Source organism: Typopeltis vanoorti, chromosome 22, assembly GCF_054136105.1.
Source record: "Typopeltis vanoorti isolate ZY-2024b chromosome 22, IOZ_Tvanoo_1.0, whole genome shotgun sequence".
Taxonomy (NCBI): Eukaryota; Metazoa; Arthropoda; class Arachnida; order Uropygi; family Thelyphonidae; genus Typopeltis; species Typopeltis vanoorti.
The window spans coordinates 44,347,650-44,374,734 of NC_143570.1; the positions used below are offsets into that span (position 1 = coordinate 44,347,650).

Genomic DNA, 27,085 nt, shown 5'->3' on the forward strand with positions numbered 1-27,085 from the left:
AGATGGTTTGGTGTTAATCTGGTGTGCCAAGGGTCTACGTTATCTCCACTGTTATTCATCATCTATATGAATCACATTATGAAGGAAGTGGTATTAAATCTGATATCAAAATTGGCAATGTTAATTTTAGCTCTTTACTTTGTATAGTTGATGTTATACTTCTGAATAAATCCAGTCTGCAAGATTCCCTGACTTGAATAACTGTTGTAATAAATTTGGTATGAAAATCAGCAATAAAAAGACAGTGAAAATGGGCAGAAACATTTTAAACCTCAATAGAAAAAGTAAAACATTTCAGCTATTTAGACACAAATTTTAGTGAAGATGCCAAATTTAATATGAGAGTAGACAACAGAATTAACAAAGCTGGTATGGCATGGTAGGAAGTCAGCTGAATAAATTTATAAGGAGTAAGAAAGAAATTAGTCAAAACATTAAATTAGCTGTATACAAGACAGTGTTCAAACCAATTTTAACTTATGTATCTGAGAGCTGGGTTAGAATTAAAACACTTGATCAAAGACTGGAGATCACAGATATGAGCGTTTCAAAACTCTCACAGACATGAGAGTTTTGAGAAAGATTGGGGGGCGTGAATAGATGGCATCAATGGCAGTATCACATTGAAAATGAGGATATTAGGAAAGAACTTGCCTGCTGGATTTCAGTTCAGGACATGGATTAGTTATTACTAACACCATGTTCCAACATAAAAATGTGCACAAATTCACATGGAGAGAAGAGGCAAGAAATAAGCAAAGTCTCATTGACTAAATTACAGTTGATAGCGATGTTTTCCCACTGATTCAGAACACAGGCATATATGGGGGATTTGAAATTAGAAGTGATTACTACTTATTTCGAGTAGGATGAAATTGAATTTCATATGGAAAAGAAGAGTGTGTAAGAAAGTTTTACAACGAATCAAAGTTGAGAAGCTTTCAGAGATGAACTGTACACTCAAGTGCACAAAATCATTGAAGAAAAAATGAAAGAGTTTGAAAACAAGTACCAAACTTTGGAGTCTTAGTGGCAAACCCTGAAGAAAACATTGATTGATTCAGCCAGAGAAGCATGTGGTGAGGTTGACTGCAAGGATAGAAAAATTAGAGCTCCATGGTGGACACAAGAAGTTAAAGAGGCAGTGAAAGAAAAGAAGAAAGCATATCAAAAGTTCCTGGCAAATAAGTCAGCTTGTGCTCTTAGAATATAGAGACAAATGTAAGAAACAAAAGTCATGGGAAGACTTGGTAAGAACATAGAAAATATCAGGAAACTGGTAGAATATACTGTAAAAGGAATCGGATGAAAAAAGGTGACAAGAAAATCGAAGATAAATATATTCTAGATGTTTCGAGTAATTACTTTGAGAGACTACTAAATGAAACAAGCAGTGTCAGCACTGTGGTAGAAAACTCCCAACAGGAATGTAGTCAGGAATACATATCCATACTTGAAGTAGAAAAAGTCATCAAAAACCTGAAATGTGGAAAGGTAGCTCGAGTAGATGAAACTTGACCAAAAATGCTCAAATATGGAGATATAATATAAGTTTTACAATTACATAATTCAGAAGGCCTGGTCAGAGGATTGAAAATTCCAGATGATTGTAGCAAAGCTCTTGTAATACCGATCTGTAAAAAGGGAAATAAAACTTAATGTGAAAATTATAGATATTTCCCTACTGAGTATTCCTGTTGAGATTTCTGCAAGTATTACTTGAGAAATGGTTAGGAACAATTGTGGAAGGGAAGCTTCGTGAAGAACAAGCTGAATTCAGGCCAGATAGAGGTTGTTAAGATCAGATTTTCACTTTAAGATAAATAGTTGAGAAATCTTGGGACTATAACAAGGGTTTGTATTTAAGTTTTGTTGATCTGAAAAAGGCATATGACAAAGTGACATGCTCAAATATGGAGATATATGGAGATCGTCAAAACTCTACAGTCATATGGGACATTATATCGAGCAATAAATAGTCTCTATTTAAGCTGTAAGTCAGCAGTTAGAATAGAAGGAGGTACAGGAAGATGGTTTGGTGTTAATCTGGTGTGCCAAGGGTCTACGTTATCTCCACTGTTATTCATCATCTATATGAATCACATTATGAAGGAAGTGGTATTAAATCTGATATCAAAATTGGCAATGTTAATTTTAGCTCTTTACTTTGTATAGTTGATGTTATACTTCTGAATAAATCCAGTCTGCAAGATTCCCTGACTTGAATAACTGTTGTAATAAATTTGGTATGAAAATCAGCAATAAAAAGACAGTGAAAATGGGCAGAAACATTTTAAACCTCAATAGAAAAAGTAAAACATTTCAGCTATTTAGACACAAATTTTAGTGAAGATGCCAAATTTAATATGAGAGTAGACAACAGAATTAACAAAGCTGGTATGGCATGGTAGGAAGTCAGCTGAATAAATTTATAAGGAGTAAGAAAGAAATTAGTCAAAACATTAAATTAGCTGTATACAAGACAGTGTTCAAACCAATTTTAACTTATGTATCTGAGAGCTGGGTTAGAATTAAAACACTTGATCAAAGACTGGAGATCACAGATATGAGCGTTTCAAAACTCTCACAGACATGAGAGTTTTGAGAAAGATTGGGGGGCGTGAATAGATGGCATCAATGGCAGTATCACATTGAAAATGAGGATATTAGGAAAGAACTTGCCATTGTTAGCATTCAGGAATGTATTAGTAGAGCTAATCTTAGGTGGTATGGTCACTCAAATAAAATGGGCGAAGAAAGATTAGCAAAACAAGTGTTCTTTACAAAGGCTACTTTGATGTTATATTTGTTACGTAATTTAGTAATTTCTGCTGCTGGAAAAAATTTCGCGATTTCTACATTCCCCGAAACCTCCTCATCATCCTTTAAAAAAACCAGGTGTTTACAAAATTTATTGTTCTTCCGGCATCTGCTACGTAGGACAGACAAGAAGATCTGGGGAAATTCACATGAACGAACACCAAAAGGATGTGCAAAACAGAAGCGAACACAAATCAGATCTAGCTTTCCATACCACTTCCACCGGCCACAATGTACTCTGGCAGAAAACAAACATGTTGCACATAGAAAAAAAACTGTTACATAAGGAAATTTAAAGAAGCTGCAAACATGCTTAAAATACCAACACAATGCAATAAAAAATCAAGGATTAATTCTCCACCAAGTTTGGTCAGCTTTAATAAAAAATATACCTAAATCAGACCTCGGACATTATGAACGTGAACAACAGAACATGGCATCATTCAGCACTGCTTTGAATCTGCATAGTGATTTGTAATTTTACGAATAGTTAAACCGCTACAACTGTATAATATGAACTATTACTAATAATTTCTCTTTTCTTTGTGTTTTAAACTTTAAGTTACTTTTTACCCCTTTAAGTTACTTTTTTACGAAATTTGTTGGGTCTTTTATTAATTCATTGTGTTTTATATAGTTTATTTAAAAAAATGTGGTCCAATTACCGGAATATGCCATATGAACTTCTAAACCACAGAAACATCCACTTACAAGTGTTCTTTGTCTGGTTGGCAGAAAAAGATCCATAGGAAGACTGAGAATGCATATGGATTGATACAGTGAAAAGTGCCTTAAAAGACAGAAATATATAAATGACAAATAATTAATTTGTCATTTAATTTGGATTAATTTGGAGGAAAATTGTTGCTCTGTTTCATGTAGAGAGGTCATGTTTTAGCAATTTGCTCATATTTTATAACAATTTTACCGATTGATTTGGATAAATGGAATTGGTACACTATGACAGCGCTTCCCAAACTAGGCAGCGGTCCCCTTGGGGGTCATGAAATAATGAAAACAAATTGAAAATGTTTTAAGACTAAGTTGTTTTTTTTATCATAAAAGAAACGTATTTAATTTTTATTATTTATAATTTTTTTTTTAAAATATTTTAAAGGAGAAAAAAAAAACACATTGGTGCGGGTTCACAAATTTTGCTTCCTGCGTATTTTGCCGCTTAATGAATATTAGTAAATATATGCTTATTCATATAAGTTTCATTTCAAAGCAGAATGTAAGATGCTAAAAATGTAATATTTGCATTTCATTTTTGCAATATTCGCTGTGTATGTTTTGTATTGAATATAAATACAATAAATATCATAATAATATATGTCTATATTACGATTTTTTTTCGAGGGGGGGCCGTGAAATATTTTAATTTTTCCAAAGGGGGCCCTGACATTCAGAAGTTTGGGAACCACTGCACTATGATACTGTTGGACTTTTCTATAGCATTTAATAGGATACCACATGAAAGGATGCTGTATGAACTATCATAATTATCATGTGCAACCCCTGAGGGTACATATCAGGAATTTAATGATGATGATGATGAGAAATTAACAAAAAAAAAAAAAAAATTGCTTGTTTACTACTTCGTACTGGATAATTCAGTGGAACTAAGAGGTGTTTACTTTGTTTTTCAGGTTACATCCCAGTTGCATGATGGTTATGTATCTAGCAAAGAGTGGAAATGTATGCTTTGGGTTCAGACCTTTAGAGTGTATCTGGGAAGGGAAAAGAGAAACTTGTCTAACAGGGCAATGCAGACTGCAGATCTAAGTATAAGAAAAAGTCAGATGAATTTGTTATGCCTATACATCAAAAGCAAAGTTGTGGAGTTTGTTTCTTTATCAATGTGCTGTGGCCTAAGATTGTTGGCATCAGAGAAACCTGGCTATCAGAGTCAGAAGTTGTAACTGGGATCACATATAAAAAGTATAGTATTTTTAGGAATGACAGGATAGATAGGAGAGGAGTGGAGGTATTACTAATGATATGAAACAGTTTTGAGTTCAGTAATGCAGGAAAGGAATAATAGTAATAAGGTCCCCATGTAGCAGTGAGTTTGATGCCATTTGGCTTAAAATGGATGCCAACAAGATGATATATATATATGTGTGTGTGTGGTGGGGATGATGAAATGCATCACTAAATTACCGTAATCGGTACTAAATGCGTTATCATTATGGGTGACTTGAATTATCCAAATTATCTCCTTTATTGTTATCCTGATAACAGTGAAGGAGAATTTATTGAATTGTTTTGAGACAGCTTTCTCAAGCAGCATGGGGAAAAAAGGAACTCAAGGTGAAAGAGTATTAGATTTGATCATAAGTCAGAAGGAGTCTCAGATAAGAATGACTATTTTGGTGACAGTAATCATGCTGTAGTTTCCTGGGAAGTAGCTAATTATAGATGTTTCAATTAGTACAGGTTACATGCTGATTTACAAAACTGGAAATTATGACCAACTCAGGAAAATCTCTAGAGTTCAACGAACAAATAGGGTGTGAGAGACTTTTAAGCAAGAGATCCATAAGAAGATGATGTGGAAGGAATAATTCAAGAATAAGAACGTGGGGCATTATGAAATATATAAAGTGCAGGCCAGAAAACTTACGAGTATTGTGTAGAAAGCTAAATCAGAGTGTGAAGAAAATTGGCTAAGCAGACTAAAAGCAGTCCAAAAGAATTTTATCATTATGCCACAAGTAAAAGAAAGAAAGAATGAATATGTAAGAATAACTTTAGTGAATGCAGGTGGTGCTCTTGTGGCAAATGTTAATGATATTGTTCAGTTAATGAGTGCTAAGATATATCGACCAGTTATATCAATATGGTGCACATGGCTACTACATTGGGTGGAAAGATAGAGGTTAGTGGTGCATGATAATAAGGTTGAAAAGCTGTTGCATAACCTAGGTAGGAATTTGTCAATAGGTACAGATGGAATATCAGCATGTATGCTAGAATCATCCAAATTAATTAGGCTTTTGACATGTTTGTATAACTTGAGTCAGCTTTTGACATGTTTGTATAACTTGAGTCAGCTCAGGAAATATACCACAAGAATGGAAAGAATGTATGATGGTTCTGCTTTACAAGGGTGGTGCAAAAACTCAATGTGTCTAACTATCATCCTATCAGTATCTCTGGTGTGGTGGTGAAGATTTTAGAGAAGTTGGTAAGAGCTCGCATACAGAAATGGGTAGACAGACAAGCTATACTTTACAAGGAAGATCAGGGAGTTACTAAAGAGAGGTCATGTTTTAGCAATTTGCTTATATTTTATAACAATTTTACTGATTGATTTGGATGAATGGAATTGGTACACTATGATACTGTTGGACTTTTCTATAGCATTTAATAGGATACCACATGAAATGATGCTGTATGAACTGGAGAATTTGGGTTTGGAATACAAATTCTTGACTTGGATAAATGGATGGTTGACAGACAGCTATCGAAAAAGTGGCTCAGGATCAGTCCTTGGACTGTAAATAAGACATAAATGCAGATATGGCCACCTGGATTTTGAGGAGATGGAAAGTCAGTTGAAAAGATCTCCAGAGAAGGAGTGACCGAGAAAACTGGTTTATGGAATTGCTGATATAAGGTCAGATTGAGGCAATGTGGACTTAATAGTTGAAGGAATAAATGGATGAGAGTAGATATGTAATATAGACATACAAGTTAGTAAGTGGTACTTATAGTATAGTAAGATATTGTAGCTTACAGCTAGTTCAGGTAGAACTCAGTTATTCCAGGAAACTAGCTAAGAGTATGTCTAAGTTTTTTTTGAGGTCCAGATTCTCTAATAGCAAGTGGTGAGCATTAGATTAGTGTTCAAAAAGGTTAGTTGCTTTTTTATTTTTGTGGTGCAAAGACATCAAAGGTTACTGTGCACTACACAGGTTACAGCAGTGTATATGGTAAATGGTGAGTAGAACAATCTTAAACATCCATGCCCCTGGCAGGATTCGAACCTGCAATTTCTTGGCTGAAGAGCGGAGACACTAACCACTCGGTCTGTTTTGCAGATACCTTTAACATTGTGGCAGTCAACCTGTTAATTATTATTTCAGCACAGTAGTATTTTCTATAATTTTGAAATAATGAAGCAAATATAATTTTCTCAAGTTCCTTCAACAGACCATATTCCTACTTTCCACTAAATCTGCCATAGCACAGACAATAGCCATCCAATATTCATTCATGGTCTGACTGCAAACCTGTCATACTAATTTACTTTCCTTTAGTTTTTCAAGTGCCTGTGTTGTTTGGTACAGCCTTTCTCACAAAGTATTCTTGAAGGACTACAGTATTCAACTATTCACAAAGAGTATCACTGGTAACTTCTGTCAACATATGCCACTAATGTCCTGTATATAGTTATCCAACCTCTTATTGTGAGATGGTTGCCAAGGGAAGAAAAAAGAAGAATAAACAAAACCCCTAAATGCTTAGAATAGCTTTCCTAGTAAGAATGTGTAACCACCTCATTTAGTTTTCCATACTGTGGTTTTGTTTACTAGTTGTGGTAGCTCCAGTTTTATTCTGCATACAATTATCAAATATTTGCCTTAAAAGAAAATATATCAGCAGTTTTTAATACACAGCTGTGCAGTATTTTTTCTTATCCAGTGCTCAGATTCAAAAAAAAAAAAAAATTGTTTGGCAACTTGTTTTTTTTTTTCTAGTTTTGTATTTTATGTCTAGTTTTTCATGTTGTGAAAAATTCATGTTCCCTGACCTTGTGCTTTTAGAGTAGTAAAAAAAAAAAAGTTAGGAAAATATTTTTCATTGAATAACTGATTCTGGTTGGCTGTTTTATTGCTGCATAACAGTAAGCACAATTTATATATTTGTAAGTGTAAATATGTCTATGTCTGGTATTTAATATATAAAAACAATCGGGTGCTTACAATTCTTATTTTTGATATTTCAGATGCTTTTTATAGTGAAACTGAAGAAGAAAGTGAAGAGGGTAGTCCAAGAAGTGCACGGTGTGGTAAGAGCGTTAGTAGTCGGGAAGGTTCTCCTGGATCAGCGTCTTTATCTTCAGGCCATTCTGCAACAAAAACATTTGTCAAAAGCAAACCTCTGAAAGAAGCTTCATTATCACCTGTGGTATTCTTCAAGCCATCTGATAAAAATCATTATCCAGAATACAGAATAAGAAGAAAACATTCTGATAAAGACAAAAATTTACCTGAAGATCATAATGATAATCATAATACCGTTCTACTGAGACAAAACAGTAATGAAAATTCCATCCCTTTTAATCATCTGTCTTCTCATAACGATATAGAAAAAACTAGTGATTCTAGAATCTTTCGAGTAGCATATGTGAGATCTTTGAGTTGTGCTGAGACAAGTAAGGGATGTGAAGAGTTTGGAGCACGAAGCATGCCTCGAAAAATGAGTTATGAAGAAAATTACCATAGCGAACTTAGATCAGGAGGAAATGGAAAATGTGTCAGAGGAAATAGGTATTCTGGTGTGTGGTCTTCACTAGACAGTAATGAATTTCAGAACTATTCAACTGGCTCATTAGGTCGACAGCGAGCTGTTGTAAAAGAGATAACACCTGGTCTTGTAGCTCGGATGGCTGGATCATATAATAATCTCAATCAGAAACAAGTACCAAACTTATCCTCAGTATCAGATGGGCGAAAATACCGGGAAGAATCACCCTCTCCTGGTTATGTAGCAAAAATTTCTGGGTCTTTTGAGAGAGCAAATCACTTAATTAAAAATGAGATAGTTCCATCAAAATTATCGACATCCATTATGGGAACAGAAAAAAGATCGCTCCAAAGTTCCTCTGAACATTTATGCCTGAATACTATTTGCACTCACCATATAAAAGACTGCAATGGTAATAAGACAAATGTTATTTCAAAATCTAGTCAGATATCTAGTGACAGCCACAGTATTGGTCCTTCAAATTCTAACTCTGAACAAAAAAGTGAAATCATACAACAGCCATTTATCAGCATGCTAGATCGAGAATATCACAGATTGTATGGGAGGAAAAAACCCTCAGTTGTATCTCCATCACAGAAAGAAATTATTAAAGAAACAAGTGTAGAAAATCCCCAAACCGTGGGTATTTTAAGACACACTGTACATCCCAACGAACAGTGTACAAAAAATAGGCAAGATCCTAAACATTTTTGTTGGTCTGGGAAAGATTCATCAAAAAGTACAGATCAAAGCCTACTGGAATCAATTAAGTTTTCTTGTCACCTTCACAAATCTTGTAGCTTATCATCACAAAAATCTTTAGAAGAAACTCGAGTACAAAGAAATAATTCTACAGACTTTCCAAGAAGAAGGCTTGCTAGTTCCCCTTGCTACATAGTAGCACCAGAAGAATTCAGCAATTTAAGGTTGAATGAATATGCTAAATCTTATGAACAATCAGTAAATTCAAATGTAAAGCAACAGATTATGTCGGCATCTGACTTCAGAGAACAGCATTCAAATTCTAAAGATACACCAGAAGAATTTGACAATTCAGAACAAATTTCTAGTTTTGTAGAACATGCTTTGACAAATGAGTTGAACAAACATACTAATGGAAATGAAAAGAAGATGGACACTATTCCTGAAATATATCATGAAACAATCTGTCATAAAAATATACATCCAGAAAGCACTCAAAAAGATGAGATTATAGATCATCAATTAGGAACAAAACATAGTCTAGGATTTAAATTCTTCGGTTCACCAAAATTTATGAAGAAGTTAAGTTCACCAAAACCAGAAAAAAGACAATTTTTAAAAAGCAAGAAAGCAAAAGATGCAAAAAAAATGGAAGAGAAAGAAAATATGTTAGAAAGAAAGTTTCTTGGGTCACCTAGACTTGCTAGAGCATTATTTGGTCCACATAAGAATGAGCACAAAAGCATATGCACAGCATCTACAGCTGTGCAGACAGATACAGTTCAGAATTCTTCACATCAAAACATTCATTTTGGTATAGGTCACAAACCGATGGTTATTGATGTACACTCTAGTGTTAGTGCAGATAATGGAAACTCTTTAGATAAAATTCATTCTGAATTTTCTGAAGAAGGCTTAAAAAGTAGCAGCAGCAGTAGTCTGAACAGCAGTGCATCAGGAAGTGCGGTGTCATCTGCTGGTGGTTCTCATTATTATGTTGAAACTAGAATCAGGCCACAAGTTACTATCAGTCTTCCTTTAGTAACAGAGATTAGCATAGATGAGAAGTCAGATATGTCTGAAATTCCTCGTACACCAATGAAGCCAACAATGGGTGTTTCAATGCTTGGTAAACGAAGAACTCCTAGTGTTACTGAAAAAACATCTGCTGAGAAGTCTTCAACTTCTCTGGCAGTTAAGAGTGAGCAGCCTGGACATACAGAAGTGCAGAAAATTGCAATGGAGCATAGTGAAGTTTTGTTTAATGTTGGTGAACATTCTCATGGTAAGTTGGTTTTTAATGGTTATGAATGTATTTACAAATAGATATACATTAACATTTTTTTTATGCAAATGATTGAATACAATATAATGCCTGGTTGGCCCAGTGGACGACGTATCCACTTCCCAACCAATAGGCTTTAGTTTTGAATTACACTGTGTGAGAATATTTGCAATTGTCTTTATTTTATTGCCAAGTGCAAGACAACTACCCTGTTTATTGAGGACTTGAAGTGGCTTGAAAAGTTCCATGTTTGATCTCTAGAGAAGGGTTTCTGGACTATGCAGAAAATAAATAAATAGATATATTCTATTTCTATACATACATATATATATATATATATATATTTCTATTCCTTACAGGAATAGAAATATATTCAACTCTGCCTAGTGTTACTGAAACCTCTCCAAAATTAACAAAAATCTTAAGAAAATTTAACATTCGGACCTTCTTCACAACACTGCCTAAACTACGTTCCCTTCTTAGTCAACCAAAGACTAATTATAACGGTCTCAAATATCCCAGAGTTTATCAAGTTTTCTGCAATTGTGGCAAACCTTACTTTGGACAGACAAAAATCAATTGACCTCCATATCGAAGAACACCAAAGAGACATAAACTACAAAAGAACTCGAGCCAGTGCCTTATCTAACCATGTCCTATTTTCAGCTAATTCAAACAAGGAGGGCTTCTCACATCCAGTACTTTGGGAAAAGTCTAACAGTCTTCACCGTTGTTATGATGAGATAGAAAGAAACATTTTGGAGTCAAGAGAAATAATCCTAAACTCTGTTCACATCAATAGCAATTTAAGCTACAACTTATCAGTCTGCCACAGCTCTGCTATTCAGTACTGGCACGCATGAGATCGTGGACGCACACATGTGCCTAATAATACAGTTGGAGATTGTTCTTCTTTTTAAACTCATCCAGGCTTTAGCCGCTACAATGTTTTTTGCTGTGTTTTAATACTGTTCAGATCCAGTTCCTTACTGGCATTCTTATATGTTTATTAGCACCTGAAGAAGTCTATGTTTAGATGAAACTAGTTGTGCAATTCAGACCGTTGATGTTATTCTCGGTCTTTAGTCATTTAATACTTTTAACATACACACACACATATATATAGTTAATTAATTAATAAGAAATAGTAAAAGAACCTTAGCCCACCCATGGTGATAATTTACTAAAGGTTTGCAACCTTTTGTGGATGGATGAAAACTACATATGACCTGTTTTGCTTTTATGTTCAATGTTCATTGCTAGATGTTCAAGAACTGATTCTGCATTAGTTATTTTGTGGTCATTGACTTAACAGAATTTTTATAAACAGTTTTTTCAGAGTGTTCATTTGTTTCACATTAAGATTTTTTACCAACCTAACTGCTAATAAATCTAATAAGTAAAATTACAAATGAAAATTTATTTAGAAAGATTTTAGAAATTACCCATCCATCCAAGATGGGTTGAGTGCCCTAATTAGGGTCTTTAGGCAATTTAATGCAACTGGCTTGCCATTCCTCTGCTGCATCCCTCTAGAGGTAGTATTTTATGTCTGTAGAACTGTGGGACTGGTTTGTCTGTTCTGAGGGATGAAAAACCTGAGTTTCTGGGAATAAAACCCTTCGATAAGACCCTTCCCATTGCAGGCAGGGATTCAAACCCAGGTCTTTTCTACTAAAGGATTCATCTATATCTATATCAACTAAGCTGTGGAGGCTCCTTAGAAAGATATATGGACATACGAGGGCTGTTCGATAAGTCTGTGCAAAGTCTAAGAGATGGCACCAGCACTATGTATCAAGGTTATTTTTAGTTGCTGGAAACTGTTGGAGGATCACACACTAAGTTTCAGTCAGATAGATCTATTACTCTGTGTTTGGCGTTTGTTTGAATCGATCAAGTACCATGATTTGTGAAAAATGGATGAGAAAGAATTTCGTGTAGTGATTAAACATTACTTTTGAAAGGCAGAACGACTCAGGAAACCAAAGCTAAGCTTGATAAACATTACGGTCAGTCTTCACCTTCAATTAGAATGGTTTATAAGTGGTTTAGTAACTTTCGAAGTGGCCATATGAGCACAAGTAACGCTGCAAGTTCTGGACGTCCTTGACTCGTTGAGGTCACTACTCTGGAAATTATAGAAAAAATCCATGATATGGGGATGGATGATAGAAGAGTGAAGGTGCGTGAAATTTCTAAGGCTGTGGGCATCTCAAATGACTGTGTACATAATATTTTACATGAACATTTACATATGAGAAAACTATCCACAAGATGGGTGCCACATTTGTTCACACTGGATCAAAAGCATCAACGTAACGTGTGAACTGTTGCAAGGACAGCTTGAAGCTGTTTCTACGGAATCTAGAGGAATTTTTGTAATTCTGAAATCCATCATTTCGTAACAGTGGATGAAACACGGATTCATCACTACCAGCCTGAGACCAAGTAACAGTCAAAACAGTGAGTTGCAAGTGGGGAATCTGCACCAAAGAAAGCGAAACCTGTGCCTTTAGCAGGAAAGGTTATAGCCACTGTCTTCTGGGATGCTCGTGGCATAATCTTCATAGACTTCTTGGAAAAGGGCATAACAATTATCAGAGTGTATTATGCATCTTTGCTGGATCGTTTATATAATGAAATATAATTGGCAAAAAAGAAGATTCTTTTTCACCAAGACAACGCACCCACTCACTCTTCTGCAATTGTGGCTGCAAAATTGTTTGATTTACTCTACGAAGTCCTTTTGCAGCCCCCCCCCCACTCTCCAGATTTGGCGCCCTCGGACTACTATCTGTTTCCAAACATGAAAAAATGGCTGGCAGGAAAGAGATTTTCATCAAACAATGAAGTAATTCCCAAAACAACTGCCTATTTTGAAGAGTTAGACAAATCATACTAAATGGATGGGATCATAAAACTCGAGCATAGTTGGACTAAGTATATAGACCTCAAAGGAGACTAAGTATGTTGAAAAAGTATGTTTTCTTCATTTTTGCACGGACTTATCGAACAATCCTTGTAAAACATACCTGAAAGGAAAGATGATAACCATTTTTCAGAAACTTCGAATTTAGTCATTTGAAGGATACTAGTACCAAAATGTGTTGGGAATGAAAATAGTATAAGATTGATAATAATATGGAAAGTAAAGAACCAAGAATTATATCATCATCCTGCTTTTCAAGGATTTAGGCCTAGAATGGCCTGTTCCAGCTTTAGAAGTCATTGTTGAATCTCATTAGAGGACATCCTGGTCTTCTTTTTCTTAATAATTTGTAATTTAAGGCTTGTTTTGGTAATCTTTCTGTTTTCATTCTTTCAATTTGTTCCATCCATTTATGATTATATTTTATAATTTTTTGTATTACTAATTCCTGGTTTAATTCTTTCATAATTTCTTTTATGATCAAATAGAGTATACTTTGCAGTTTTTTTCATAAACCTCATTTCAGCTGTTGTTAATCTTTGTTTATCTTTTTGTTTTATTGTCCAAATTTCACTTTCATATAATAGGACTGGTAGTGCTAATATATTATTATTATTATTATTATTCCTGACACCTCCAAGGAGTCCGAAGACTCATCGCGGGAAGACACCTACAACTGTCTCGACCACTACACCGAACCTCTACTATGAATCATCTCCATCAACGCCATCTACCACCCACCTCCACCAACACCACAACTAGTATTCTATGTCTGTAAATTGTGTGTGTTCTGAAGGGCTGATTTGTTTGTATGCAGGATGAAAAACCCGAGTTTCCAGGATAAAAAACCCTGCTACCTCCGTATGAGATCAGCTAACTCACCTTCAATTGAAAATCGTCCAGATAAAGATTCCTCCCGTCATGATGAGAATCGAACTTAGGCCTATTCCAATCGAAGGGCGCAATGTACCATTGTTCTTCCAGTTGTGCTATGGAGGTGCTTATTGTATGCTTTTAGTCTGGTTTGTTTTTGGACTAGGTAAGGTTTAAATAAAGAGTTAATTACACCTTTTAATTTTAAATATTTTGCAATTTTTAGGTTTATATCTTTTTCATTTTCATATGTAATCATACATTGAATTCACCTTTTCTAAAATCTTGTTATCTGCTACTATTTTAGTTCTTATTGGATCTTGCCCTTCCTTCCTTTTTGATTTTTCTGTTGATATTATTATTCCATTATCTTTGGCTATTTCATTTAAATTTAAAATATCTTTCTGTAAGTTATCTTCAGAATTTGTAATTATTATTTGATCATCAGCAAAAAGGAGAGTGTTTAAGTTCACAGTAGGAGAAAGGTTAATACCCGAATGGAAATTTTTATTCCATTTTATTATTATTTCATTTAGATAAATATTAAAAAGCATTGCTGAAAAGGTACATCCCTATTGGACTCCTAGTTTATCTCTCTCTCTTTTTCTCGGATATGATAATTCATAATTTAATCTTATTTGTATTTGATTATTTTCATATATACTTCTGATAGCTTTTAGAATATTATTTGGTATTTGTCTTTCTTTTAATATGTTAAAATTCTTCTTTTAACTTTATCAAATGCTTTTTCAAAGTCAATAAATGTGATATGTGTTTCTAAATTGTATTCTTATTTTCTCTTTATTAATTTTAGGCAAAAGGCTGGGTCTATACATGATCATTCTTTTCTAAATCCATTTTGTATTTCTAAAATAAAGCTTCCAGAATATTTTATTACTTTTAAATAAATTCTGCTATGTACTTTGTAACAGGAATTTAGAATAATTACACCTCTATAATTTTTAGGGTCATCTGTACTACCGTTTTTAAAGATAGTAATCACTGTTGCCTTTTTTCCTGTTTGGTGGGTTACTTGTTGAAAAATTTTATTTAAAAATAATAAGTCTTTTTTGAACCTTATTCCTGCATATTTATATAATTCTGAACCTAACTTATCCTTCTCCGGGTGATGTTCCATTTCTTGTTTCTTTCAGGCTGATTTCTAATTTTTCTTTAGTTATTTCCTTTTCATTAAATGTTTGCCAGTTTTCTTTTATAAAATATTTATCTTCCCACAATTCTGTAAAGAAATTTAGAAATTCTTCTAATTTCATATTTGACATTTAATTTTACACTTTCCTTCAGTATAAATGTTTCAAGATCTTATTTTATTTTATATAAATCATGTTCTAAATTAAAAAAATTTATTCCATGATTCTCTGTCTTTTTCTGACTTCTTTTAACTATGGCTCTTATTCTTTTATGTTCTATTTCATCTTCTTTTGCTGCTTAGCCATTTATGATATGATTATTTTTCATTTTTTTGATTATTTCTTTGATTGCATCATTCCATATCTTCAGTTTTTTCTTTTTATTGAATTTTTTGGTCTTTCCTAAGCTTTCATTTGCTGCTGTATTTAGTGTCATTTTTATATTAAGCCATTCTATTTCTTTTCTTCATTTTGTTTTATTATATTGGATAATTCTTTGTTCATATAGACATTGTATATTTGTGTCATTTAATAATCTAGTTTTAGAAACAAATGTTTTAAATTTTCTTTCTATTCTTGTTATTTGTAGCCATTTAAGTGATAATATTAATTTTATTTTAATGAGGAAATGGTCACTACTTATTTCATAAACTCTGTGAACTCTAACATCTAAAGAGAACTTTCATGTCTTTTCATTTAAGATAAAGTAATCTAATATTGACTTCCGTCTTCTTACTGCCCAAGTATATTTCGTATGTCTTTATGTTTATAGAAAGAATTAATTATTTTAGGGTTATTATAAATTACAAAGTCGATCAATTTTTTACCATTCCTGTTTAGAGTATGTTCTCCATATATTCCTATATTAGTATTAATTTTTGTGTTTCCAATTCTTGCATTTAAGTTTCCTGCTAATATTACATAATCATTTTTATTTATTTTCTTATATTTATTTTGTAATTGATTATAAAATTCAGTATTATCATCTTCTCTTCCTTCTTCTGGAGCATATAAACTAATTACTATTAAATAACATTTAAGAATTATATGGAGGGATGGAAAACATAAATTATGAAATTCATGTGAGTAGAAAAATGTTTAAAAAGTTTAAGAATTTGGGAAAAAAAAAGGAAAGAAAAGAGAAAAAAAAAATACCTGCAGTAGACATGCCAGCAATGTGCTCTCTATTTTGAGTAATTCATTATCTGACCAGAGGAGAAAGAAAAAACTAGTTGTAGGATTTCCATAGAGTTCATTAACTGACGAGATATTAAGTGCAATTAAACTGCACTTAATATCTAGTCATTTAATAAGAAATTGGATTGAGATAAGGGAGAGTAATTAATCTTGTTTAATTTGCTGTTGTTATCTGGCTTGCCATCTATGCTGCAGGTTTTTTTTTGTCCTTATTTTGCTTATACATTTTTATATTCACATTAATTTCATAAATTAATGTTTTATTTTATTTTCTATTTCATGTTTTAAATTTGCATAAGTTCATCCTTCATATAATTCTTGATTTGTAATTTTACATATTTATTTATGGGTTGGTAGTGGGAATAGCTCCATTTACTCAATGGTTTGCTATTAGTATTTGTAATGAATATATAAAACAATGTTTAGAAATCGAATGTTTCCAGATCATTAGCTAAAAAAAAAAATTACTTCCTTTGAACAAGAATATTTCTATGGTTTAGCAAAATCTTCATCTAGTACCTGGTATGGAGACCACATGTTTCTAAACAGAAACATTTATTAAAATAAATGGTATAACCTGACAAGTTTCATAAGTTATTGGATTTACATCATCAGGGATACCAAGACTTTTATAAAATAGATGCAAAAAGTTAATTACACACAAAACAGGCATAGCACTTCTAAGGCTCTCTGAGTCTTCTCTAAAATGTTCTTTTAAAACAGTTATGATCAATATATGGCTTCCCCCCCCCCCCCAAAAAAAAAAAAAACTACTTGGATGCTTGTATTTATTGTGTGGAAGTATAATCCTCATCAGTCCTTTAATTTTTTTTATGAACGTCCTTTATGTGTTCAGACATGCATGTCTCCATACTGTCCCATCAAGCCTACATAGCAAATGCCACAAGAACAATGAATTTTGTGTACTCTTGACTTCTTTATGGCAGGATATGAAGGTTTTGATGGATGTAAGAACCTCAGAATCATATACATTTGGTAAAGAAGCCACTTTAAACATTGTAATCACATAGCAACTTTGTCCATAACATTCTTGATGTAAGATAATTTAATTGCATTTTTAAAATCTTGTTTATTTGAAGGAGCTGTTGAAGGCATATCAAGAATTTTGTCATTGAGGAAGAGAGTATGTAGTGGAGATAATGCAGTTCATTTTTTTCCCCTGACATCTGGAAATGTAGGTTCTGTTCCATAACATTTTTATCATGCCTATCTCTTGTAATGGGTGTTGGTGTGAAGCAGCATGTAAGAAATCTTCCAGTTGTGGTTGGTTTTTCTATATACTGAAGAGATCAATCTTTTTCTTCCTCACAAACTTTGAGAAGGAGAAGGATGTCAAGGAAGGGTAATTTTCTGTGATCTGCTTCAAAGGTGAATTTTATATTTGGGTGCAAGCTTTTCAGATAGACTTTAAATTAAGTATTCTATTGTTCCCACCCAATTAGTGAAAATTTTGTGAATTAAACATAACCGATTTCTTGTTACCTTAGGCATAGTCTCTTTTTTGTTACTTTAGCCACTCTCTCTCTCTCTTGTTAAATAAACAAATTTCAGTCATGTAATTTCATTACCATACATTAATTAAGAATGGTATAGACAAAGTTGTTGTGTTGCTTTGTGATTGCATTGTTGAAGTAGCTTCTTTCTCAATGTATAAGATATCAGTATTCTTATATCCACCAAAACCTCTGCATCTCCTCATAAAGAAACTTGGAGTATACAAAATTCATTGGTCTTATGGCATTTGTTGTGTAGGCCAGGCAAGATGGTCTTGAAGATATACATCTGAACAGGATAAAAGACATTGAGAAAAAAAAAAGAAGAGATCAAGATTAGTCTTCAACACAACAAATACGGGCCACCAAGTAGTTTGGCAAAAAACAAAAATGGCATGTATTGATCATGACTGTTTTATAAGCAAATTTAGAGTCCTCGGAAATGCTATGTAACCCCCCCCCACCACCACCACACACACACACACACACACAAACAAACAAACAAATAAAGTAGCAAACACTGCACCAGGGTTAATCCTTGTAGAAATAAAAAATGGAAATTCAAACTTATGTGGAAGTAAATTTAATAGACGCAAAACTTTTGCCTCAGTATTATACCAAAAGAAATGCTATAAAGACATCCTCAGCACATTAACAGTAAAACATAAAATAAAATGCAACAAAGTAATTAATTTTAAATCACCATTACAGAGTAAATAAGATAGTAGATGATCAGTGAATTCTTGATTTTAAAAAAAATATAATAAGATTATAATCAGGAATTTACAAAAGATGTGTACAATATTTCCCATAAACAGGATAAGTGAAGACCATGAGAACTGTTGAAGTTTGGTCAGTGTAGAAAAGCCTTACCCTGTTTGTAAAACTGCCCAACAAGGAATTTAATTTTATGTAAGAATTTAGTTTTCTTCCAAAGAACACTATGTTCAGTGAGATGGCATGTTCTACCAGGCCAGACTGCTCACAAGTATGATATTTGATTTATATTCCTCATGATGGATAGCTGCAGATCTGCCAGGCTACCCGATGTCTATCAGATCCCACAGGAGTAAGGGATCTGATAGACATCTGGAAAGCTAAGTGGAAAAAAAGCTTATCTGTAGGTGAAGAAAGGAAGGTAGAAATCTTCTGGACAGAATGAAAGAACACTGCAATAATAAGATATCTTAGAACTTGAGCAATACATTCAGAAATTCCTTTAATATATGGAAGTGGAACCCAAGAGATTTCTTCAGGAGATCTAGAGACTGGTAGTTTAAAGCTGTTGATACTTTCTTGCTAATGGTCTTTATTGAAACATAACTACTTGAAAAGGAAGTCAGTGGACACCATGGTGTGAAGAACAGACAACCATGGCACCCACTTTAATGGGATGTAGGAGTTCCTTTCACTGTGATGACTGCACCATTCCAATGGGGCATACTTTCCACAAGTGTACGATAGTGATCAATGGGAATTTTGGATCATTCTTCCTGTAGTCATGTAATGAGGTCCTGGACTGTTGAGGTACTGTTGTAGGGTGGGAAGTCCCTTGATCTCACCTGATGCTCCAGTTCGTCCCACTGATGTTCAGTAAGGTTGATTATTGGGCTCTGTGGAAGCCAGTCAAGTGTAGCAATGTTCATGTCCACAAACCACACAGTTATGGCAGCAGTCTTATGACACTGTGCATTGCCTTGCCAAAAGAGACAATGGGCTGTTTCATAGAAATGCTATAAAGTAGGAAGCATTGCATTATATTTGTCCAGAATGTCAGATACGTCTCAGAATTCAATGTTCATGGCATCACAAAAAGCAGGTATGAGGCCAAATCAGGAAATACAGGACCATAGCATTCCACCACCACCTCCAGATTTCATAACTGGATTATGCAGTCTGGTAAGAGATGTTCGTCAGGTGTCCGCCACACCCATCCATCTGCTCAGCAGAGGGTGTAGCATGATTCGTTTCCCCATAGCACAGTTTCCAAACTCTCACATTCCACTGTATACACTCATTGCACCATTAGAGATAATGCTACATGTTCATTTGGGTAATATGGGGCTTGCATATTGTAGTCCTTCCATGTTGTGAGCCTTGGTGCTGAATGTTTTTGTGCAGATTTTTGTTCTAGTCAATGTCTGGAATTCATTCTAGGGTGGAAATTCATTCATTCTGTATTCTCTGCATTCAACGTGTGTCAGCCGACAAATGCTGGTTTTTACATATTGTCCTTCATAGCACCCTATGGTCACTTTAAGTGAGTGTGATGGGTCATCCACTGCAGATAGCACTTGCAGTTGACTCCCTGTGCTTCCATCTCAATATGGTATCATTGATTGTAGAGCTGGGATGGCTTAATTCGTCAACAATTTGCTAAACAGATAGGCCTACAACATGGCATCCTAATCACAATGCCTCTTCAAACTCTGTCAGTTCCGTCTCGCAGAGACATTTCACCTGGACATAGTTGCACTGACTTGGGAGCATCATGTTCCTTCAAATTATACTGGCTACAAACACTTGTTATATGGCACCTTGTCCATGGGGAGTGTCTGCTGACTTTTTTTTCCAAGCAATGTATATTATGAACATAATGTAATAAGGAGTTAAAGTTAATGGCTCCAACATTTTGACTTGGATGATGATGATGTGAAGTAGAAATAGCATAGATATAACAATCGGTATGTTGTCTCTCTTGAAAAACTAAAAATTGTAAATGCCATCTGATGAAGAATTAATACAGTAAACTCTTTATTTAACGGACCCCAATTCATTGGACATAATTTGACAAATAAATACAGATAATGAAATAATTAATAAAAAAAATAATACAATGGTTAATCAGAAGCGATCGGCAGTGTTTGCAAATTGCGTCTTTGGATACATTCACGTATATTCATGATATTTCGTGCATACTCGTAATAGTTCACGTGCACATCTGCTTTGGTTGCATTGCCTCAAGCTGATGGTAGTTGGAAGAGCACGAAAGCCTCTCACTTTGAAGAATGTTATGAACCAGTTGCCTGTCATCTATTCCAGCTCAAGGAATGCCTGATTTACAAGTGACATTTTTTCTGACTAGTTTTTCAATTACTTCATACCTGAAGTGCAAAACTACCAAGAAGAGGCCCTGAAAATTTCTCCTGAAGATGCAAAAGCTGTTTTACTTCTTCATAATGCATCAGCACATCTGAATGCTGAGAAATTGGTTAGTAGGAATGGAAGAATAAAATGTATCTTCCTTCCTCCAAACACCACTTCTATAATACAGCTTTAGACCAGGAAGTCATTGTTGTCTGCAAGAGGTGTATAAGAAGAAGTTTCTTGAAGAGGTTATAGTTGTCTTTGAGAATGAAAACGATCCCAAAGAAGATACAAGAGGAGCCAGGACATTTCAAAATTTGCACACATACAACATCAAATGCCCTATCTTTAATTTTGCTACCTCTTGGAAGGAGATAAAGGCTACAACATTGGCTAATGGCTGGACCAAGTCACTGAATGGGAGTGAACCATATGATTGAGAATGACAGTGAACAATGGCTAGACATTGATGAGAGTGACCAAGGCTACCAAATTCTCAACCAGGAAGAGATTGCTAAAGATGTTCTACTGGGTGATCAGGAGGTTGACAACAAGGAAGAAGCAGCAGTTCCAGCTGATCTGAAACTAGCAGTAGTTAGAGCACATGGACGACATCATCTTGTTCATCAGTGCATCTTCAAATCCAGAGGTGATTGCTTATTACGAACATTTTCGGTATTTTCAATCGTTATGGAAAGCAACTGAAACTCGATACTTTTTTCAAGCCCAATATTCAGTAAAATGGTATTTGCATAAAAATGTTCTCATTAAAATATATTAATACTGTACCACTGAATGTGGTTTTTTTTTTTTTTTTTTTTTCAATACTATTCCTAAGATTTGTGATGTAACAGACTTTTAATTTTATGGACAACTCTTAGTCTCTAATAGTCCGTTAAATCAAGAGTTTTCTGTATATCTAAAAGTTAGTCGATTGTTTTTTCTTTACATTTAAGGTAAATTGACTAGAATGAAGTATATTTATTTTTGAGACAGTTTAAAATCTGTTGGGGAACCATTCCATATTGCAAAAATATCATTCTCGTTTTATCTGCATTCATCACAAATCCATGGAACTGGAATATCATATGCTCTGTGCCACAGAACATGACAGCAACAAATAGCATTTTCTGGCTTGCACATTAGTTAATACAATAGCTTTTTCCAGTCACTCTGTTTATGTGTGCTAGTGTTGAAGTTCTTATATCATCTGTTATAATTAATTTTTTCTAGTTTTTATATACACACACACACGAGTCTTGTACCCTTGATGATGTAACTCTGATGACTTGCAAAACTTGGGTTATATTGTTTATTTTAATAAATCTGCTATGTTTATAAACATGTGATCTCCGTCGTTGTTGTTATGTTCCATTAAGTCATTTACGACTCCTGGTGATTCTATGAACACACATTCTCCATTCAGACCCAGGCCATATCTTTCAGAATTTCGAAGTGCATTCAAGTTGTTTCTTTAACTCCATCCACCCATCTAATTCTTGGTCTTCCTCTTCTCCTGCTTCCATCAACTTTAGCAAGCATCATCATCTTTCTCCAGACTATTTGTTCACATAATATGTCCAAAGTATGACAATTTTTGCTTGATGATCATTGCTTCGAGGGAGCAATCTGGCTTTATTCTGTCTATCACTGATTTATTGGTTTGCTTTGCAGTCCATGGTATTCTTAGTAAGCATCTCCAAACCCATAATTCAAATGCATCTGTCTTCCTTCTTTCACTCTTTCTCAGGGTCTAACTTTCACATTCATACAGTACCACAGGGAATACCATTGCATACACGATTCTGATTTTTGTTGTGAGGGTAATATCTTTAAAGATCTTGCTTAAATTTGTCATTGCTTTCTTTCCGAGTAATAATCTTCTTCTAACTTCTTCAGTACAATAACCATCTTTATCAATTCGGGATCCTAGGAGCACAAAATTGTTAACTGCTTCCATTTTCTCCCCATCTACTTCAAAATCATTAAGTTCACATGTTGCCATATTTAGCACTTTATTCTTTAACTTTCGTAATAAGTTCCTCCAAACCTTCTTTGCATTCTGCTATCAAGGTGGCATCATCTGCATACCCCAAATTATTAATATTTCTTCCACCAATTTTAATTCCTTACTGAAGACTTCTCCAGTGCTGCCATTCTTAAAATTTATTCGCTGTACAAGTTAAACAGGTACGGAGATAAAATATATCCTTGTTGCACCCGTTTACCTATAGTGAAATACTTCGTTTCTCCAAGATCTGTTCGGACAGTAGCTTCTTGTTCATAATAAAGATTCCTCAGAAGGATAATGAAATGCTTTAGTACTCTCATTGTTCTTAACACATTCCACAGTTTCACATGATCTACAGAGTCAAAAGCCTTGCTATAATCAAGGAAACAATGGTAGACATTTTTTTGATATTCCTGTGCTCCTTCTATTATCCATCTCACATTGGTGATTTGATCTCTTGTTCCTCTGCCTTTTCGAAATCCTGCCTGTTCATCTGGCATTTCTCTCTTCATGAATGGTTCCAGTCTTTTCTGAATGATCTTAAGTAAGATTTTACTTACATGAGAAATCAGTGCTATAGTTCTGTAATTTTCGCACTCTCTTGCATCGCCTTTCTTCAACAAAGGTATATAAACTGATTTTTTCCATTCCCTAGGCCATGTAGTTGTGATCTCCATACTGGAATTTAAATGAAGATTTGTTAAACCACAGAAATATTTGTATTCATCTAGAAGCTGATGGTGAGTCTTTATGGTTTAAAGTGAAAAACCTTGAGAAATTATACATTGAACAAAACAAAAGTTAATCAATAGATTAACTTTTCTTGTATGATGTAGATATATCATCAGTTTCCTGATATGTACCCTCAAGAGGTGTTCAGAGATAACAATATTATACTGAAATTCATTTGGTATAAACATGCATTCCATTCAGCTAAAGCAAATAAGATATATAAGAGAATAGAAGTGGCAATTAATCTGTCTTATAAAGTTTTGTCTCATGCAGAAAAGAACATTTTATAAAGAGGTTTTAAAGTACTTAAGACGAAATATCTACATATTATTAAAATTTAATTAATTAATGTGGTATACGTGTGAATTTTTAGTTATGAATACCCCCACAGGTTACACTATATAATAGAGTTCTGGGAGATGGGTTTAGATGGAAGAAAACAGAAAGAGGTAAAGCAGATTGGGTGTGTTTTCAGTTTACTGAAAGCGATGTTGATCAGCTCTTGTTTTAATAGACTCAATAGACAGTGGAGGGATGATAGTTGCAATTCAGTGGAGCAATAACCATAGAAGTAATAGAAGAGACATAGAGCTTAAACAGTATATCTGTGAGATAGAGGTTGAAGTGATTCTGATAAAGGGATCATCTAAGAGCTGAACTGCATTCCTGTGAACACAAGACTATTTGCATACAGTTAGTAGTTGGAAGGGTGAAAACTAGCATCTTGAACTGAAGAGAATGCATAGTTTTATGGAAGCTGAGAAAACTGATGAGATGTTTTATGCCAGGAGAAGCTGGGGGTAAATGTCAATCCAAGGGGAGGGAGGTAGGGATCTTATCCTGTCTGGTGATTTGTTTATTGCAGAGTAAGGATATGTGAGCTTGGATCCCTTTTGTGGGAGAAAAAACAATGCTGTATTTTAGTGACATTGAAGATGGCTTGTCTTTGTCTCATTGAAAGATCATGTGGAGATCAGTGTTTAACGCTGGTTGCAAATGATTTTGAAGCTTGGGATGTCTGAGCACTGCATGGTTTATTGAATGGAACTATCATCAGTAAAGCTGTGAATAGGATTAGTGGTAATTGAGAGTAGGTCATTCATATATAGGAGAAGGGAATGTGATAGAACAAAGCCCTGAGGCATTTCTGTATTGGTAAAAAAAATTTTGAAGGAGCCATTCATCATGATATGCAATGAGCATCCTGAGAGAAAGCTGGCTGTCCATTTACAGAGGATGGCTGGTATATCAAAGTTTGCTTAGCAGGCCTCATTGCCAGCCATGATCAGAAGCTGAAGAAATTTCAAGAGCAACAGCACATATTTATCTGAACCTTTCCTTGTCATGTTGTTAGTGATAGGTGATGTAGGCTAAGAGATTTACTGTGGATCTTGATTGCCATAATCCTATGGTTGCTGATTAACTGGTGGACCTCTAGGTAGTGGAGAAGGTGACTACTGTTGACTTTCTCCATTATTTTAAATTGAAGTAATGATGGTGGATCAACAACTTCATGGTAGACTCTCCCTTTTAGAATAGGCCAGATACATGTTTGTTTCCATTCCATGTATTGGCGAGTTGCCATTAGAATGAAGACTTTTTAGTGTCTAAGTTGTTTAGCTTTCTTCTGATGTCTTCCATGATAGGATTCAAATTTTCTGCTGTTGGTCTTTATGAAGTCAGATTTGGAGGTCATCCCACTTGGTACCTTTGTAGTGCCAAAAGACATGAGATTTGGAGTAGTTGAAGGCTGGGGGTGGGGACATTCTTTGTAAGAAAAGTCTTGCACAAGATTGTCATCACAGTTACTGAGAGAGAGAGAGAGAGTGTGTGTTTTGAAGGAGAACTAATTAAAAAGAGATCATGGATATTGGGACCATAGGGAGGGTTATCAGGAAGTTGGATAGGTGGATGTTTGATTCATGTTAGGTTATTGTTTAGAGCAGTAATTTAGAAGTTCCTGCTCTAAGCAGTGACCTAACATGAATAAAGGGAAGCCAGTTGGAGTTTGTGGATGTTAAGATCACCCCGGAAGATGACTTTACTATTTGGATAGTGGCTTGCATAAGGTTGAACATGAAAGATATGAAGGTAAGAGGTCAGGGTGGTTTTTGGAATTTGAAGCCCACTGAATACAGCAGATGAATGTTACTGGACCAGGCATGCAAAGCTAGAGTCTGAGGAGGTCAAACTAAGGGATTCTACAAAGCATTTTCTGACAAGTATCTGCCAAAAATCATGAAGTGTGTCATTAGGATATTGAAGGTGAACTGCAAATGGTGTTTATGCCAGGAATGTTGGTAAAGTGAATGTGAAAGTGTAATGAAGCAAAGAAATCGTTAGCCACTTAAGGTCAAAAATAGGAAATTCAAGATAGGGCCTCCTCTGGCAAGAAATATTGCATTGGACAAAAGCACAATTATCACCCTTGTGATAGAAGAATCATGTGGGATGTAGTTCGGACAGTTAAGATAGAATGCTGTTGTGGCAGTATAATTCGGAGTCGTCAAAAACAAAAGATTGGGTTTGATGTCTATAGGTGATGGTGCACATAATTCAAATTGGTGTTTATACCATGAATGAGGAAGTAAATATGGAAGAGTTTTGGATTCTTTCATGGAGGTTTGTATTTATTTTAATCACTATTAGTTTGACATCATAGTGCCTAAAAGGTAGATAGAAAAGAGCAGAGGAACATGCATTAAGATGAGTTAGATTCTTAGACATTGCCCATACAGATGGCATCCAGTTTCCCTCCCATAATGTGGCTATATGATCCATGACATTAATGTCCATTATCTGAAAGGATGTGTGCTTTGCATTATGGGATACTAAGACAATTAAGGTGAAGTCATTAAATACAAGTAGCCTAGTCATGAAGATACTTCGTGTGTGCAAACCTTTTTTTTTTTTACACTTGGATAAAGGATTAAACAAGAATATAACTTCTTGGCATCTTTAATTTAAGGATAACGTGGTTTGAGAAATTTTTATTAGTGTTTCTCAGATATCAGGTTTAAGTGAAATGAAAGTATTTCACTGGGTTGCAAAGTAAATTATACTTGATAAGAAATTATATTGTTTAATCCTTTATCCAAGTATAAACAAACAAGGCTGGCTTGCATATGAAGTATCTTTGTTCCTTGAAAAAAAAAAAAAAAATCACCTAATGCCATCTTCTTCACTGTACTGATTAATCGGTATAGTGAAGAAGAAGATGGCTAATAAGTGCCGCCATCTCGTGGTCCCTAACCCTAATACAATATTTTTAATGTCTGAAAATTGAGTTTACAGGATGAAAAAACC

The 27,085-nt window shown here is 34.5% G+C and overlaps 1 protein-coding gene across 1 annotated transcript in view; it reads left to right on the forward strand.

The window, feature by feature from the left end:
* Positions 1–27,085, forward strand: part of LOC150094373 (uncharacterized) — a 76,266-nt gene that overhangs the window by 27,498 nt on the left and 21,683 nt on the right. The window contains exon 4 of the mRNA XM_090412455.1: positions 7,775–10,282. Within this exon, the coding sequence (XP_090268581.1) occupies positions 7,775–10,282 (2,508 nt within the window). The remainder of the gene's footprint in view (positions 1–7,774; positions 10,283–27,085) is intronic.